General features: G+C 49.9%; 1 protein-coding gene across 4 annotated transcripts in view; it reads left to right on the plus strand.

Annotated features, from left to right (window-relative positions):
* The window catches only part of DAG1 (dystroglycan 1), a 100,175-nt gene extending 82,154 nt beyond the window's left edge, over positions 1-18,021 (plus strand). For all 4 annotated transcript variants that reach the window (XM_045992006.1, XM_045992004.1, XM_045992005.1 and 1 more), the window contains one exon: positions 13,206-18,021. In XM_045992006.1, coding sequence (XP_045847962.1) covers positions 13,206-15,605 — 2,400 coding nt within the window. In that variant the 3' untranslated portion in view covers positions 15,606-18,021. The remainder of the gene's footprint in view (positions 1-13,205) is intronic.
* The last annotated feature ends 889 nt before the right edge of the window (positions 18,022-18,910 follow it).

Consider the following 18,910-nt stretch of genomic DNA (forward strand, 5'->3'; position numbering starts at 1 on the left):
GACCTTCCCCTGGGCTGCTTGAATTTCCTCACGGCACGGTTAGCTGGGTTCCAGGATTGGGTATTCCAAGAAACAGGAAGTGGAAACTGCCAGTCTCTTAAGGCCTGGCTTGGTAACTTGCACAGCAACACTTCACTGTACTCACTGGTCAAAGCACTCACAGTCTCTGGTGGGTCCTTTCCAACTTTCTCCTCTCTGACCCACAAGCCCCAGGCATCTAGATTAGATATGGTCACAAATGCTGTGCCACTCGTCCCGCCGAGAGGTGGCTCTGTGCCATTTTCCCTTGGATCTGGGCGGACCTGCTCCTTACTTGCACCTTCCTTGTGCTCCCTTCATTTTCTCCCAGCCCCCTTTTCTTTAGGTCATGGCTTGTTCTCAGGGTGGCCTTCTGATATCAGAGGCGGTCATACTCTTAAAAATCCTGGCTCAGGTCCACAGAGCTTGTTGTTGTTTGCAGAAATTTTCCGTGTCATCTTTGTAATGCCCCAGCAAGCCAGTTGCTAGTCTGCCCATTAGAAAAAGAAGAGTGGCAGTTTGGGGAGTGCAGTCCTTGTCCGTCCACCTTCACATTTGATCTTCTGAATGTCCAAACCCTGTAGTGGTTGCCCTTGTTCCAGTGGTGACTGGAATGTTTTACGTGGATTAGTTTTGACAAGAGGTGCATTGAATCAATGCAGCAAGCTGGGTATTTGCTGTATCTGGCAGAGAAATATTTAACAGGCTTATTCACCAGGGGAGTAAAGAGATTTTACGGGCAAAACAGGATTTTATCTGAGCACATTTATCTGTAGAAAGCAGACCATTTAGTAGCTGATCAGCCTATAGAAAAACAGATGAAAATGTGTGACTCTTTGTTCCAGACAGTCTTGCCATCAGCGTTGTGTGGAGCGGGAAATCAGATCAGAAAGCATAACTTGGTCTCTGGAGCTTCAGTTTCCCTGGATGTCAAGTGGCTTAATAAATCTTTATATAAAAAGGGTTTTTTTTTTTCTCATTATAATAATGATATATAAATGTGTGTTGTAGAAAAGGGAGAAAGAAAAATCTCTTGTTCCTACCACTCAGAGTGAAGTCTGCTACCATTTTCTGTGTTTGTGAGGAGGTATCCATATTACACACACAGACATCTTAGACTCGAGATCATACTGGCCATATATATTTTTAAAATTTTTTAATTTTTAATATTTTTTAAAAGATTTTATTTATTTGACAGAGATCACAAGTAGGCAGAGAGGAAGACAGAGAGAGAGAGGGAAGCAGACTCCCTGCTAAGCAGAGAGCCCGATGTGGGACTCGATCCCAGGACCCTGAGATCATGACCTGAGCCGAAGGCAGCAGCTTAACCCACTGAGCCACCCAGGCGCCTCTGGCCATATATTTTTTAAATTTTTAAATTTTAAATTTTGTTTTTGTTATTTATTTAAAATAAACTGACATATAGCATATTACTAGTTTCAGAGGTAGAGTTGAGTGACTTATCAGTTGCATATAACACCCCGTGCTCATTACCTCATGTGCCCTCCTTAATGCCCCTCACCCAGTTACACCATCCCTCCATCCACTTCTCTAGCAACACTGTTTCCTATAGTTAAGAGTCTCTTATGGTTTGTCTCCCTCTGATTTTATCTTACTGTATTTTTCCTTCCCTTCCCCTATGTTCATCTGTTTTGTTTCTTAAATTCCACATATGAGTGAAATCATGATTCTCGTCTTTCTGACTTATTTCATTTAACATAATACTCTCTAGTTCCATCCATGTTGCTGCAAATGGCAAGATTCCATTCTTTTTGATGGGAGAGTACATCTTCTTTATCCATTCATCTGTTGATGGACTTCAGGGCTCTTTCCATATTTTGGCTGTTGTGGACATTGCTGCTATAAGCATTGGGATGCATGTGCCCCTTTGAATCTGTGTGTGTACCCTTTGGATAAATACCTGGTAGTGTAATTGCTGGGTTGTAGGGTAATTCTTCTTCTTTTTTATTTTATTTTATTTTTTTTTTAAGATTTATTTAGAGTCTGGGTGCCTGAGTGGCTCAGTAGGTCAGTAAAGCATCTGACTCTTGATTTTGGCTCAGGTCGTGATTTCAGGGTTGTGAGCCCGCATTGGGCTTTATGGTCAGTAGGGAGTGTGCTTCTTTCCCTCTCCCTCTGCCTCTCCGCCTGCTGGTGCATGTGCTCTCTCTCAAATAAATAAATAAATCTTAAAAAAAAAAAAAAAGATTTATTTATTGGGACACCTGAGTAGCTCAGTCAGTTGGATGTTCAGCTCTTGATTTCGGCTCAGGTCATGGTCTCCAGTCATGGGACTGAGCCTCATGTCAGGCTGCATGTTGGGCGAGGAGTCTGCTTGGGGATTCTCTCCTTCTCCTTCTGCCCCTCCCCCAGATTGTGCATGTGCTCTCTTAGATAAATAAGTAAAATTACTTTTAATTAATCTTAAAAAAAATTTATACTGGTTTATATATACCTATATATACCCTATACTAGACATCTTTCTGGACCTACTTGTTTTTTTTCTTTAAAGATTTATTTATTTACTTTAGAAAGAACGAGAGCAGGAACAGGGACGAGGGAGAGGTAGGGAGAATCCCAAGCAGACTCCACTGACCGTAGAGCCTGACACAGGGCTTGATCTCATGACCCTGAGATCATGACCTGACCCAAAACCAAGAGTCAGATGCTTAACTGACTGAGCCACCCAGGCACCCCTAAACCTACCTTTTTTTATTCACTGTAGTTTGAGTTTTTTCCTCATGGTCATTAAGTATTCTTTGGGAATATGATTTTTAATGACTTGCCCAATATTCTTACGTATGTGAGGAATATCTCAGATCATGGTCCCAAGGAGTGTGTTTTTGTTTTTTTTTTTAAGATTTTATTTATTTATTTGACAGATAGAGATCACAAGTAGGGAGAGAGGCAGGCAGAGAGAGAGAGAGGAGGAAGCAGGCTCCCCGCCAAGCAGAGAGCCCGATGCGGGGCTCGATCCCAGGATCCCAGGACCATGACCTGAGCTGAAGGCAGAGGCTTTAACCCACTGAGCCACCCAGGTGCCCCCAAGGAGTGTTTTAAGGTGACTTCCAAATGGCATCCATCACTACTATTGCCATCATCTGAGCTGCCACTAATTTGCCCAGGCTGCCTCTCTCTGTTCCTTTTGTTTGTTTGTTTTTAAAAATTTTATTTATTTGTCAGAGAGAGCGCACAAGCAGAGGGAGTAGCAGGCTCCCTGCTGAGCAAGGAGCCCAATAGGGGACTCCATCTGGGGACCCTGGCTGGGATCATTATCTGAGCTGAAGGCATGCTCTTAACAGACTGAGCCATCCAGGTGTCCTGCCTTCTTCTGTTGTTCTCCTCTCAGACTGTTTTCCGCACTGAGGCAAGAGATGTTCTTATCTTGGTAAAGCTTAAATCTGCTAACACCCCCCCTTCCCCCCAACTATTACTGAGCTGCATATAGAATGGAGGTCCACGTGATTGGCCTCTGGCCTCCCCTCTCTCCCCTTTTCCTTTTGCATGTTATGTCCCAGCCATACTGGCCTCTTTCTTGCCCCATGGACATGCCAGGCTCAGGATCCACCCTGGCCTCTGGCACACACGCTCTTCTGTCAGCCTGGGTCCTGGGCGAGGGTTGGTCTTCTAGCCATTTTGGCCATGGCCCAGTTGTCTAATGAGGATTCAGAGTGTGGTGCTCTCCTGAAATCAGACCAGGTTTTTTTTTTAAGATTTTATTTATTTGACAGAAAGACACAGTGAGAGGGAACACAAGCAGGGGGAGGGAGAAGCAGGCTCCCTGCCAAGCAGGAAGTCCGATACAGGGCTTGATCCCAGGACCCTGGGATCATGACCTGAGCCGAAGGCAGACGCTTAACGACTGAGCCACCCAGATGCCCCCAGACGAGATTTGATAGTGTGGTTGTCTTTCTTGCTGTGACTGGTCAGGGGATGTGCATGGGGATTGGTGATGGAGTAAGTCAGTGTTTGCAACAGACGAAGCAATCAGTAGTGTATTGAAGGGATAGAAAAGTAAGTTTCATTCTAAGCGAGCTGCCCTGGCCACGTGCCCAAGCCTTGTCTGACCTTGTGCATCGAACCTGTGTGGTTATGCTGCCTGTTTCTGGAGGTTGTGGTGACTCTGGGAGTCACAGTGGCAGAGGGCGTATTGCTTTGCATCAGCCAAATGTGCCCATCAGGTAATATTAGCTTCGCAAAGGGCTGCCCTGTACTTTATATACCAGGCCGCAAGGAAATAAAAGAGGGGACCCACCTACCACCCGGAGGAGGTAGCCCTGAGGTCCTGGACTCTCTGCTCCGCCTCATGCGTGACACCCTTTCGTGTCCAGACGGCCCTTGTTCAATTTCAGCTTGCCCAGCATCTGCTGCTTCCCCTGCTGTTCTCTAGCTCTGCCTCGAGAATTGATTTGCTGTTGCTGACCCTGGCTTAACTCCCACATGGATCCCCTTGACCTGATGATGCCAGCAGGGGCTGTGGGGTACCTCCAGGCCTAGTGGCCAGCATGACCTTCCAGAGAGACTTGTGCCTTGGGACTCTGTTCTCTCCTGTGGCCTTAGAACACTCAAAAGCAGGTGGTCCTTGCATGTGCTCCTTTGGACCAGACTGGATACCTGTACGCAAAGCTCACCCTACATCAGCTGTCCTTTGCTCTCACAGATGACTTTGGACCCTAGAGCACCCTCCCTCCTTGTCAGGGTTTGTGTGGGTGGGTCCCACAAAGCCAGGTTGGCCTTTGTTGGCTAGATCATCGGCTCTCCCAAGTTGGCCACAGTATAAGTTACCCATCTTGACTCTTGCCTCCCTCGGGATTGGCTCCAGCTCCCTGCAGGTGCCTCTCCTGTGACTTGAGTGCCCGAGTGGCTGGCTGAGGAAGGTGATTATGTGCCTGGAGGCATTCTTACCCCTCCTTTGTAGGGTGGTCAGGAGAGACACCATTGCATCTCAGGAAATGATTGGCTGCCCCTTCAGATGTCTCATTTTGGTAGAGTCCGCAAGGTTGAATTTTCGTTCCTGCTTCCCCTTATCCTCCTAGCCTGGAGACAATGCGGACTTTCCTTCAGCCCAAGATGTCGGCAGACTGGGAGCAGCCCTTCCTGGGACTGTGCTCCTAGCTGCTGGCGTGGGCCCCCAATTGTTCCCCTGAGAACAATGGGTACTCTTTTTGGCCAGGAAGGGGAACTCATGAAAGGACCGTTTCTTTGGATTCTTGAGAGCTTTGTGGCAACCCCGCCTGCATGAGATGAACTGCAGTTTCTTCCTGCCTCGAGTGGGTGTTCCCTGGCTCTGAATGGAGCCCTTGTGAACACAGCACACCGGGAAATGCGGGTTGGCGAGGGAAGGCATCTTTGGGGTGAGTTGTAAGAATGACATTTGCCCAGACCCATCAACTCAAATACTTACTGAAGTGTGGACTTGACTTCGGCGTTTTTAAAAAAAAATTTTTTTTTTTTTTCCTGAAAAGGGCTGAAAAAATATGACAAAGTAAAAATAGATGATGTTGGGATTGAGGCACTGACTGATTGTGAGAATTTTATTAATGGCTATAATTATGCTTAGCTGTCCCTCTGGGGGGGAAAATTACTTTTTGTTTTTAGATGAGAACAGTTAACATCAGGTAAAATGCTTCATAACTCAGACCTGAAGGCACTGGCTAGGCTGGACGAGTTGTGTTCAGCATGTGATCTGGTGGCCTTGGCTTTTATGGCAAGAGCCATGTGCTGGTTTGAGGCTTGCATGTCCAGCAAAGATGGTCTCTAATGGGTATGGCTCTGCTTTACTCGGCAAAGCAAAGGCCCCTCATACCCACTTCCTTGGTTCCTCATCTTAAGTGGGGACAAAGTTTTGGCTCCTTAATCTCCAGCCAGAGGATCTTCCTGTTGACTTGTGCCATCTCCCTGCAGCCCCGTCATGTGACTGTCCCTGTGCATCATTTACAGAAGCTGAACTTGGCCACAGAGTAAATTGGTCTCATTGTTGTAGTCCAGGGCCCAGATACAGGATCACCCTGATGTGAGTCAGCACCATGGGGCCTCTGAAACTTGACTGGAGGCTCAGACTCCACCAGGGGGACCATTTCCTGTCTCCCTAGGCAGAGGAGACCACACAGTCGGCCTGCACAGAGAATGCCTTGATCACCTCATGTGTCAGTGCCTCAAGGATGTTGCATATGGTACCCAGCCATTAGGTGGCTCCAGGTTGGCCCAGCTTTGCAACTTGGCTGAGGAGTGGGGAACTGAAAGGTCACGAGCCAGTAACCAGGTCTGAGGGACAGCAGGGACTTTGCCAGAGAAGGTTGCTAGAGGCCTAAGCAGCAGGCTATCCCTGGGCAGCAGTCTTTGCCACTTTGAAATGCACCACTAAGGGGCACCTGGGTGGCTCAGTTGGTCAAGCAGCTGACTCTTGATTTTGGCTCAGGTCATGATCTCAGGGTCATGGATGGAGCCCCGTGTTGGACTCCACACTCAGTGTGGAGTCTGCTTGTCCCTCTCCCATTTTTCAGTTGGATTCTTTGTTTTTTGAGTGTTGAGTTGTAAAAGTTCTTTATATATTTTGGATCCTAACCCTTGAATGGATACGTCATTTGTAGATATCTTCTCCCATTCAGCAGTAGGTTGCTTTTTAGTTTTAGTTTTAGATTGTTTCCTTCACTGTGTAGAAACTTTTTATTTTGATCATAGTTCCAATAGTATATTTTTGTTTTTGTTTCCCTTGCTTCAGGACACAAACCTAGAAAAACGTAGCTATGGCCAATGTCACAAATTATTGCCTGTGCTCTCTTCAAGGATTTTTATGGTTTCAGGTCTCACATTTAGACCTGTAATCCATTTTGAGTTTATTTTTGTGTATGGTATAAGAAAGTGGTATAATTTCTTTCTTTTGCATGTAGCTGACCAGTTTCCTAACACCATTTGTTGAAGGGACTGCCTTATTTCCATTGGATATTCTTTCTGTGTTGAAGACTAAGTGATCATATAACTGTGGGTTTATTTCTGGGTTTTCTGTTTTGTTTCTGTTCAGCTTTGTAATACAACTTGAAGCCTGAAATTGTGATAGCTCCAGTTTTGTTTTTCTTTTTTAAGGTTGCTTTGGCTATTCAGAGTCCTACGTGGTTCCATACAAATTTGAGGAATATTTGTTCATTGAAAAATGCTGTAGGCATTTGGATGGGGATTACATCAAATCTGAAGATGGCTTTTGGTGTGCACACAGTTTAGACATATTTAACCATGTTTATTTATTCTTCTAATCCTTGAGCATGGGCTGTCTTTCCATTTCTCTGTGTTGTCTTTAATCTCTTTCATTAGGGTCTCCTTCTTTAAAAAAGATTTTATTTATGTATTTGAGAGAGAGAAAGATCACGAGCAGAGGGGAATGGTAGAGGCAGGAGAAAACGACTCCCTGTTGAGCAGGAGCCCAGTTCGGAACTTGATCCCAGGACCCCAGGATCATGACTGAAGGTCATGAAGCTCATGATCATGAGCTGAAGGCAGGTGCTGAACCGACGGAGCCATCCGCACGCCCTCATCAGTCTTCTATAGTTTTCAGAGTACAGATGTCTCATGTCTTCGGTTAAGTTTATTCCTAGATACTTTATTATTTTTGGTACAATTCTAAGTGGGATTGTTTTCCTAATTTCTATTTCTACTGCTTCATTATTAATTAGTGTATGGGAATGCAACAGATATCTGTACATTGATTTTGTATCATGTGACTTTACTGAATTCATTTATTGGTTCTAGTAGTTTTTTTGTGGAGTCTTTTCTATATGAAGTATCATGTTATCTGCAATAGGAAAAATTTTACCTCCTTTTTTTTTTTTAAGATTTTATTTATTTATTTGAGAGAGAGAGAGTGAGAGCTCGGGAAGAGGAGGGTCAGAGGGAGAAGCAGACCCCCCGCTGAGCAGGGAGCCAGATGTTGGGCTTGGTCCTAGGACTCCAGGATCATGACCTGAGCCAAAGGCAGTTGCTTAACCAACTGAGCCACCCAGGAGCTCCAAATTTTACTTCTTTACATCCAATTTGGATGCCTTTTTTTCCCTTTTTGTTGTCTAATTGCCATGGCTAGGACTTCTAGTACTATGTTGAATGAAAGTGGTGAGAGTGACATCTTTGTCTTGTGCCTGATCTTTGGGGCAAAACTCAGTTTTTTCCCCCATTGAATATGATGTTCCCTGTGGGTTTTTCACATATGGCCTTTATTGTGTTGAGGCGTATTCCCTCTAGACCTACTCTGTTGAGGGTTTTTTATCATGAATGTATGTTCTTTGTTGAATGCTTTTTCTGCATCTATTGAAATGATCAAATGATTTCTATCCTTTCTCTTATTGATATGACATATCACATTGATTAAATTGCTAATATTGAACCACCTTTCATCCCAGGAACAAATCCCACTTGATCATGGTGAACGATTTTTTGGATTGTTAGATTCAGTTGGCTAGTATTTTGCTGAATATTTTTGCATCTGTGTTCATCAGAGATATTGGCCTGTGCTTCTCTTTTTTGTGGTAGCTTTATCTGGTTTTGGTATTGGGAACTTGCTTTTTGGTGAGGGATAAAGTACTGAAAGTTCTCTGTCCATTTGCTCTCTCTCCAGGCTTAGAAGGATACTGATTTGGGGTGAGACATGCTGCTTGTGTTGTGTGGTGTCTGGAACAGATCGTGTCCCTTTATCAAACCGGTGTTTGACATTCTGTTGTGTGTGAGAGAGGGCAGCAGTGAGGCAGTTGGAGAGAATGCCCCAGAACTGAACAGAGAGTCAGTTACTAGTTATCTACTGATATAGACTAAAGAGTGACTAAAACCTTCACACTTGGCAGTTCCCCAGTCATTGGTCATGGTGATTCATTGTGGGCATTGCTGGGCGGGTAGTCTTTGGAGCTCCATATGGGTCTGCCCAAGTGGTTTTGATTCTTAGTTTTTGGATGTACTTTTTGGATCAAGATTTCTAAAACTGGGTGTGGGGTAGTTGGAGATCTTGTTTTCCTCGGTGGTGGGCTTGCCTTCTCAGAAGCATGTCTTCTCTGAGGGTTGCTAAAATTGGAAAGATTCCTGGCTTGCTCTGTGTGAGCCTATGAGCTAGAGCCTATGATCTTCTTAAATGAGCCTTCTTCCTGCAGAGCTTCTGCCCCCCTGCAGGTGTTCCCTGATAGCCTGAAGGCTTTTTCTGTAAGGTGGCTGCTTTATAAGATCAGAAGGCCTTGCCTCCCCCAGTTCCAAGACAGTGTTGGTATCTAGTGATGGGGGGCTGAGTGATTTGAAACCCTGGGGGTGTCCCATGACCTGGACCAGCCTGTCCCCTAAACACAGGTGCTGGTGCTAAGGAGCACTTCACACAGAGCTCTGATTCCTGCCTCTTGTCTCTTGTTCCTGCCATTAAGGCTTAGTTGTGGGTGGTACACCTAGGGCAGAAATCTTTATGTGCATAAACCCAGAGACTGTAAGGATAGTTGGAATCTCATGTGCAAACATGCCAGGATGGAGCACATCCGTTTGAGACTGAAGAGGTGAATGCTGGTCTTTGGGCTGCCCCTGCAGCAAGTTCTCTCTTCCCCCAGGCCCCTCAGGGTTTTCATCCAGTCCCGGCCGACAGCTCTCAAGCAAGTCCCTGAGTGTCCCAGGGTCTTGTACCCTGTAGAGTCCTGGCTTCCCCTTCCTCTGGCCTCCCCACTTCCCTTTGATGCTTTGAGCTTCTGCTTTGGGGGATGACCAGGGAGAAAAGGCCACAGTTTGTGTGCTGGGTCCAAGGCTAGAAGGAGGACTGGGGGGTGGACGCTCAGCCTGTTGCTGCAGCAGCCTCCCAATGCATACTGGGTCCTCTCAGCCTGGAAGTGGGCAGGGAACTGGTCCTCACAGAGAACCCAGCCTGTGCCTGGCCCAGTGATTGTACAAGGATGCCATCGTTTTTCCCCCCTTTACAGATGAGAAAACTGGGGCTGAGGCTGCATCAAGCCTCAGCTTGTCTGGAACCAGGATTCAGCCAAGGACTAAGGCTTGGAGATGGGACTTCCTGTCACATCTGCTGTTGTTGTAGGGAAGAGTCCTGGCTTGTCATGGGGGCAGCTCTCTCAGGAGGAGCTTTCATATCCCACTTCACCCTTAGGCCCTGAGAGGAAAAGCGTTCTAGAGTCTGGAAGCTTTGAAAGGTTGGGAGGATGTATGGATTTCCCCCAGGCTGAGGGGCACCCACTTTGACAGGGTAGAACAGGTGTTGCATTTCAGAGCATTCCTTCAACTGAGTGAGTGCCCTAGGAGGGAGGAAATTAGTGGAATCCTTCAGGGACTGTGGAGACAGCCAGCCCTTTGGGCATGTTCAGGCTTCCCAGTTCAGGGGCTTTCCCCAAATGGCCTTGAAAATGCAGAGATGCCAGCTTGCTTGTGACTTGGCTGGGTTCCGTATAGGGCTTGTGTTTGTTTTGCTTCTTGTGGCCCTTTATTGAAGAGAATCACTGCCACTTAAAGTGCTGCCTGGGCCTGACAGTGCTGATACCTAGATGCTCAGAGACGCATGGTGTTAGAACTTTCAGGTTGATACCTTTCCTTCCTGTCTGAGGAGTACCCAGGACCCTGGGGACTGTCTGCTTCAGGTTTATAGATCCGAGTCAGACACGTGTTCTGTGCCCAGGGCATGGCCAATGCTCCAGGATCCGGAGGGGCCGGGATCTGTAGAAGGGAAGGCAGAAGTGTGGGTTGGAGAGACTGTTACATGTTATTAACATGTAAAAATGTTACTTGGCATAGTTTAAATAAGTATATGTCCTCGAGCTTGGCCATGTGGGAACCTTGGCCAAAGAGTGGCTCAGGCTTATTCCCTAGGAAATGTCTGGCAGCAGAGCTGTGGTTGTTGGGGTCAGCAGAATAGGAATTAAGCTGGGCTGGGAAGCTTGAGGAGGCGGGGCCCTTCTCGGTTTTCTCTGTTAGAAAGTATCCTTGTGTAGCTGGTGAGACTTGGAAGAGCACTGGGACTACTTACTCATCTGTGCTGATGGAGCACATAGGGCTGGGTACAGCTGCCTGGCTACTCGGGAATGTCTGGGGTCCTGGCCATCCAGTTGGCACCCATGTCCAGAGCCTGTCCTGGTCTCTCTCCCCGCCCTGTTTGGTCTTCTCTGCAGGTGGCTTCTCCCGGGAAGACTTCACCTTGACCTCTCCATTCTAGGCCCTCCCTCTGCTGGGTGTGCTGTCGTCCCAGTGGTGGCCACTGGGATGGAGTGCTCTGAGGAAACATGCTTGGGTGGCTGGGAACCCAGCTACCACCTGGCTCCCCTCCTGTCCGCCTCTCAGGACCCCAGGCCTCACCGTAGCACTGTAAAACTCTTTGTGGGTCCCTGACTCCTCAGTTTGGGCCTTACAGCTTTGCTTACCTTTTTTTGCAAAAGGAGAGCAGTCAGCCTTTGCGTTACGTGTTTATATGTAGATGTGATAATTTTCATATTTAATATAACTGAACTGAAAAAATTTAAAACATAGGCTTTAACTAAAACATTCAAAATAAGTATTATTTTTTGTAGCTAAAAAAGATTTTAAAGGAGAAATATATTTAGTGTTTTTCATGGGTTTAAAGACAAATCCATTTGGCTGTGTTTGCAGTGGATGGTGACAACAGGAAGTGGGGTTCTTGGTGGTGCCTTAGGTAGGTGGTGGTGCGCCTTGAGTTGCTGTGATGCCATGAATGAAGCTATTCACAGACCCTCTGTGATCTCAGGGGTTCAGAAGCAGTCACGAAAGGACAGCCCCAATAATGGTAACTTCTAATAATGTCAGATGTCTTCTTGTGGGTTTCTGCTGGAGGTAGGAAATCTGTTCACAGGGGAGTATCTAGTCTCTGATAAGACTGATGGAATGCCATGACTTGGCCAGCAGGTCCTGACTGGGAAGGTCAGGTATGGGTCTCCTTCCCAGTCAGGCACCTGGCTTTTGGCAAGAGGAATCCTGCCTGAGGAACCAGAGCCTCTTAGCAAGCCTAACAGGCATGGCTCTGGCCTTCCTGCTGCAGGCAGAGAAGCATGTTAGTGTCCCTCTGCTGACAAGCAGTGGCCATGCAGGGCCATCCCTGGGCCGAGGCTGGCAGTAAGACATGCTGTTTGTGTCTGGGCTTGATGGGACAGGATCGTGGAGCTGAGAGTGACTTTTGTTAGACCAGAGAGTGGGTGCCACCTTTCTTGCACTGGGGACAGGAATAGGTGTTTCCCAGAGGGGAGAGTAGTCACAGATAGGGCCTGGGCAAGAGACAAGCCTTGCTTTCCTCTTGTCAGCTGATGGTAGAAGTTTCTCTGGAAGCATTCCTCTGGATACCTTGATTATTACCAGTCACGTCCCTGTGGAAAGGACTTCTACCCTAAAATTGTTGGGTGGAATAAGGGAGTGAGCTCCTCGGGCCGGCTTCAGGGCCTTGGCTCTCCAAGGACAGAAGTAGGCTCTATTTCCCAAACTTAGTTGACTAACGAACTCTCCCTTAGAGCTCCTTGGACCCTTTGATAAATACTCTTCTAGAATAGTTGTTTCCAGCTCCTCACCCTGGGTTTTGCAGTTTTTCCCGAGGTTTGAAGAGCAGGTTCATTAAGACGTTAGATGCGGCTAGCTGTACTTGCTACCCAAATGTGTCCCACTCTACTTGAATGTGTGTCCCACTGACGGGGTAGTTGTAAGTGAGGCGTCTGGGGATACTGAGTTGTCCCTTGCAGCCAGGGTCTTATGCATATCCACTTTTGGGCAGGAAGGGCATGTGACTCGAGCAAAACTGTGGTGTCTGCAGAGGGCAGGGAGAAGTCTGAGACAGGGTTGAAAAGGAGGGCTGAGGGAGGAGACACACGGACCTGACTCTGCAGGCCAGGCGGGCAAGTAGGCGGCAAGGCATGTTGCTGTTGTGGAGACCCACAACATTCTTGAGCCCCACGGCATCAGTTCTCTGGGATGGGACTTGTGTTTGAGGGCCACCACTGCTGTCTGCCCCCAGTGTGACCTTGGGCAATCATTTGCCTTCCAAGCTAGCCTATCTGGCAGCCCCAGTCTTCCGTGACAGGTGAATGAGAGCTCCAGGAGCAGAGTTGGTTCCCCCAACAGAAATTCTTGAGTAGCATCTTCAGTCGCACAGTTTAGGCGAGGCCAGGGAGGAACTGTCGTGATCGTTGTCCGCTTAGGCATTGACAGTGCCACTTAACTCATGCTGCTGTCTCTTCTAGGTGTCGGCGGCGGGGAAGGACGCCTTGCCGTCCTGGCTGCACTGGGACCCGCAGAGCCACACCCTGGAGGGCCTCCCTCTCGACACCGATAAGGGCGTGCATTACATTTCAGTGAGTGCCACCCGGCTGGGGGCCAACGGGAGCCATGTCCCGCAGAGCTCCAGTGTGTTCTCTATCGAGGTCTACCCCGAAGACCACAGCGAGCCGCAGTCCGTGCGGGCGGCATCGCCAGAGCCTGCTGAGGCAGCGTCCTCTGCCTGTGCTGCCGACGAGCCTGTGACTGTCCTGACGGTCATTCTAGATGCTGACCTCACCAAGATGACCCCGAAGCAAAGGCTTGACCTCCTGCACAGGATGCGGAGCTTCTCCGAAGTGGAGCTCCCCAACATGAAGTTGGTCCCCGTGGTGAACAACAGACTGTTCGACATGTCAGCCTTCATGGCCGGCCCGGGCAATGCGAAAAAGGTGGTGGAGAACGGGGCCCTGCTCTCTTGGAAGCTGGGCTGCTCCCTGAACCAGAACAATGTGCCTGATATCCGTGGTGTGGAGGCCCCTGCCAGGGAGGGCGCTATGTCTGCCCAGCTGGGCTACCCTGTGGTGGGTTGGCATATCGCCAACAAGAAGCCCCCTCTCCCCAAACGCATCCGGAGGCAGATCCATGCCACTCCCACACCTGTCACTGCCATTGGGCCTCCCACCACGGCCATCCAGGAGCCACCGTCCAGGATCGTGCCTACCCCCACATCCCCAGCCATTGCTCCTCCAACAGAGACGCTGGCTCCTCCAGTCAGAGACCCTGTTCCTGGAAAGCCTACAGTCACCACTCGGACTCGAGGTGCCATTATTCAGACCCCGACCCTAGGGCCCATCCAGCCCACTCGGGTGTCAGAAGCTGGCACCACGGTTCCTGGCCAGATCCGCCCAACGATGACCATTCCTGGCTATGTGGAGCCCACGGCCGTCGCCACCCCTCCCACGACTACCACCAAGAAGCCACGCGTACCCACACCAAAACCAGCCACGCCTTCTACTGACTCCTCCACCACAACTCGAAGGCCAACTAAAAAGCCACGGACACCCCGACCGGTGCCGCGGGTCACCACCAAAGCTCCCATCACCAGACTGGAAACCGCTTCCCCGCCTACTCGCATCCGTACCACCACCAGTGGGGTTCCCCGTGGAGGAGAACCCAACCAGCGGCCAGAGCTGAAGAACCACATCGACAGGGTGGATGCCTGGGTGGGCACCTACTTCGAGGTGAAGATCCCGTCAGACACCTTCTATGACAACGAGGACACCACCACCGACAAGCTGAAGCTGACCCTGAAGCTTCGGGAGCAGCAGCTGGTAGGCGAGAAGTCTTGGGTGCAGTTCAACAGCAACAGCCAGCTCATGTACGGCCTGCCCGACAGCAGCCACGTGGGCAAGCACGAGTATTTCATGCACGCCACGGACAAGGGGGGCCTGTCTGCTGTGGATGCCTTCGAGATCCACGTCCACAAGCGCCCTCAAGGGGACAAGGCTCCCGCGCGGTTCAAGGCCAAGTTTGTGGGTGACCCAGCCCCCGTGGTTAACGACATCCACAAGAAGATCGCCCTGGTGAAGAAGCTGGCCTTTGCCTTTGGGGACCGCAACTGTAGTACCATCACCCTGCAGAACATCACCCGGGGCTCCATCGTGGTGGAGTGGACGAACAACACTCTGCCCCTGGAGCCCTGCCCCAAGGAGCAGATCACGGGGCTGAGCCGGAGGATCGCGGAGGATGACGGGAAGCCGCGAGCTGCCTTCTCCAATGCCCTGGAGCCTGACTTTAAGGCCATGAGCATCTCGGTGACTGGTGCTGGCAGCTGCCGGCATCTGCAGTTTATCCCCATGGCGCCGCCCAAGAGAGTGCCCTCAGAGGCGCCGCCCACAGAGGTGCCAGACAGGGACCCCGAGAAGAGCAGTGAGGATGATGTCTACCTGCACACGGTCATCCCGGCCGTCGTGGTCGCAGCCATCCTGCTCATCGCCGGCATCATTGCCATGATCTGCTACCGCAAGAAGCGGAAGGGCAAGCTCACCCTCGAGGACCAGGCCACCTTCATCAAGAAGGGGGTGCCTATCATCTTTGCAGACGAGCTGGATGACTCCAAGCCCCCACCCTCCTCCAGCATGCCACTTATCCTGCAGGAGGAGAAAGCCCCTCTCCCCCCTCCTGAGTACCCCAACCAGAGCGTGCCCGAGACCACTCCTCTGAACCAGGACACCGTGGGAGAGTACACGCCCCTGCGGGATGAGGATCCCAACGCGCCTCCCTACCAGCCCCCCCCACCCTTCACAGCCCCCATGGAGGGCAAGGGCTCCCGTCCCAAGAACATGACCCCATACCGGTCGCCCCCTCCCTACGTGCCCCCTTAACCCACAAGCGCCTGGGTGGAGGCAGGGGTAGGGCAGGGCCCTGGAGACAACACGGTGTTGTCTGTGGAGACCGGTGGCCTGCAGACCATCGCCCACTGGGAGCCGACACCTGACCTAGCACACACTGACACGCGCGAGGCCTGGCCAAGCCCGCCCTCTCTGGTCCTCCAAACCCCAAAGCAGCTGGAGAGACTTTGGGGACATTTTTACTTTTATTTTTTGCCTAACAGCTTTTTTGTTTGTTCATAGAAAATTCTTTGCTGCGGTTTTGATGGCTGGCTCTGAAAGCACTGTTTGGAGTAGAGGTAGATGGAGGGAGCGAGGGGCCGTGAATGAACTCGCGGGCAGTGCTGGGCGGCCTCCCGGCTCTCTGCGTTTTGCCTTTAACACTAACTGTACTGTTTTTTCTATTCACGTGTGTCTAGCTGCAGGATGTAACATGGAAAACAGTAGCTAAAGATTAAAGTCAAAGGACTTTCAGAAGTTAAGGTTAAGTTTTTACATTTAATCTGCTGTTTACCTAAACTTATATGTATAATTTTTGGGTGGGTATGGGAAATTGCTTTGCTAAAAATAAGTTCCCAGGGTGTTTCAAACTTAGAGAAGACCAAGGGACAGTATTTTTTATCAAAGGAATCCTATTTTTTCACACTATGTAAACTTGGTTGCTCTGATACCGCAGAGCCTGCCTGGGGGCCTCCCGGCCGTGGCTCTGGGGCCGGGGTCCTGGTGCTGGGCTTGCTCTCCCGCTCTTGCCAGAGGCCGGAAGCTGGAGGGGCCTCTTGGCCGTGGACATCCACACCCCCACCCCATGCACGCTAGTGGCCCACCACCAAGGGGTCTTCATTTCCATGGAAAAGGGACTCCAAGAGGCAGTGGTGGCTGTGGCCCCCAACCTAGGTGCTCCAGGGTGGGCCGGCTGCTCGTGGGGGTGGCTTGGGGGGGTCGAGGGACTCGACCACATCAACATACTTTCTTTTACCCTTCTTCTGTGTGTTTTTTCCCCCCTCCTGAAAGGAATATCATGGTTTTTGAAACACTCAGTGGGGGACATTTTGGTGAAGATGCAATATTTTTATGTCATGTGATGCTCTTTCCTCACTTGACCTTGGCCGCTTTGCCCCAACAGTCCACAGCCCCACCCTGACCCACCCTACCCCTCTTCTCTGGCACTGCAGCCCCGGGCCTTGGGCTGGGAAAGGTCTGGTGGCGGGGGAGGAGTGCCAGCAATAGTTCATAGTCGAAATCTGTGGGCTCTCAAAGCTAATTTTTTACTAAAGTTTTTATACAGCCTCAAATTGTTTTATTAAAAAAAAAAGATTAAAAATGGTGATGCTTACAGCAGTTTGTACAAGCTCTTAGTGTTGATTCCATGGAACTGATGGCTTTGCTCATTTTGATTTTTCCCCCCTTTTCATAATGGTTTAAATTCTCAAATTACACTGAGCTTCTTTTGCCTTTTTTAGCAGAACGTCCGTCCGTCCATCTGCATCTCTGTCCCGTGACTCAGGGGTGCCCACTCTGCTTTGATTCTCCTCCTTTGGAAGAAACCATTTTGAGCATGACTTTTCTTGATGTCTAAGAGTTATTTTGGGTACCTTTTAGGGAGGAATGCCTTTTGCAATAATGTATCCCTTCCGTGATCAAGGGCCGGTGGGTGGACCCAGGCTCCCTTTGCACACCGAGCAGCCACTTCTAAGCCATATTGACTGTTTCGCAGAGGATTTGTGTGTGCTGCCTCAGGGGGGGAGGGCTGGTCAGAGAGGAGGGGGTCTCCAGCCTGCCCTTCTCAGGAGGGCATTCCCCCTGCGTCTTTTCCCACAGGGCCCAGCCTCTCTCCCCTGCCCAGCCCTTGGTACTCAAGCGAGCAGTGTCCCTGTAGCAGGGGAGCCTGTGGATGAGGGCTCAGTGGACCTCTGGTGACTGGGTCTCATGCCTCCCAGCCCTGATCCAAGCCAGAGTTTCCCCATTGCCCTAGAGTCAGGAGCACAAGTGGGGCCTGACCTGGTGAGATTATTTTTGATGACCTCATCAAAAAATAAACAATTCATAGTGTTCCAGGTGAGGGCTTTGAAAGGCCTTCCAAACAGCTCCGTTGCCCCTAGCAACCCCACCATCGGGCACTGCCACGCAGAGACATGGCTGGCCGGGAATGGCCCGTTGCCATAGCAACTGGAGGCGATGGGGCAGTGAACAGAATAACAACAGCAACAATGCCCTTGCAGGCAGCCTCCTCTCCTGAGCGCCGGGCTGGCCATGGCCGTTGGACTCTGTGAGACAGAGCCAATCTCACATTTGAGTGTTCACCAACCACTGACATGTTTTTATTTCCTTCTATATGATTTTAAGATGTGTTTTCTGCATTCTGTATAGAAACATATCAAACTAAATAAAAGCAGTGTCTTTATTACAATGCCATTGCCTCCAAGCATCTATTTCCCTGGCCCCTGCAATGTTCTAGGATATGAATGGCTACAGGTCTGGTGTCCATGTGATGGAGGGAGGAGGGGACCCAGCCAGGCCCATTCAGAGGACTTGGAGGTGGCCTTTGTGCAGCCGACCCGATAGCCTCCGTGCCTTAGCACTTTTATGCTAAAGGGGTGGGCATGGGCCCCAGAAACTGCCGACACACAGCTCTCCCTAGCCATTCTTCTTTCCGCCTGAACCAGCAGAGAAATTTTGAGCTTCAATTTCCTCATGTGGGACGACCGTGGGAAAGGTCCTGCCTGCCATCGGCTTGTCTGCCCCAGGGTGGTAGTGGAACTACACCTCTGCAGTTCCACTCCAGCTCCTGCCCCTACTGTCTTGAGGTCTCTGGTCTGGCCAGTCTCCCAGGGAGTCTCAAGAAGACAGGTTTGGCCTTGGCCTTTTAGTGGGGAGAAGAGAGAATGATTTCTGTTCTGCCCTGGTTGGGCCTATGGATTCTGGGGGCCTGCCCCTAAGTGCCCTTCCTGGGATGGACAGGCCAGCTGGGTAGCATGACTCAGTGCCCGGGAAGAGGCAGGGTTGTCCTGGGACATGGCCCAGGGTGTGGGAGGCAGAGGACACAGCAGCTGTGTCCAGTGGCAGTTATCAGGAGCCATTGGTCACAGAACAACTGGTACTTCTGGGCTTGCTCCCAGCCCCACAGGGTCCTCGCCGTCTCCACCTGTATCCCCCAAGCTGCTTCTCTGCCCATCACCTTTAAGACCTAGAGCTGAGATCTGTCTCCTATTGTAGGTGGAGCTGAGTTCCCACGACTACTTGTTGAGTACCTTGCTGATAAGTGCCGGGAAGGGCTGTCCCCAATTCAGGGACATGTGCTT

Source organism: Meles meles, chromosome 20 (assembly GCF_922984935.1).
Source record: "Meles meles chromosome 20, mMelMel3.1 paternal haplotype, whole genome shotgun sequence".
Taxonomy (NCBI): domain Eukaryota; kingdom Metazoa; phylum Chordata; class Mammalia; order Carnivora; family Mustelidae; genus Meles; species Meles meles.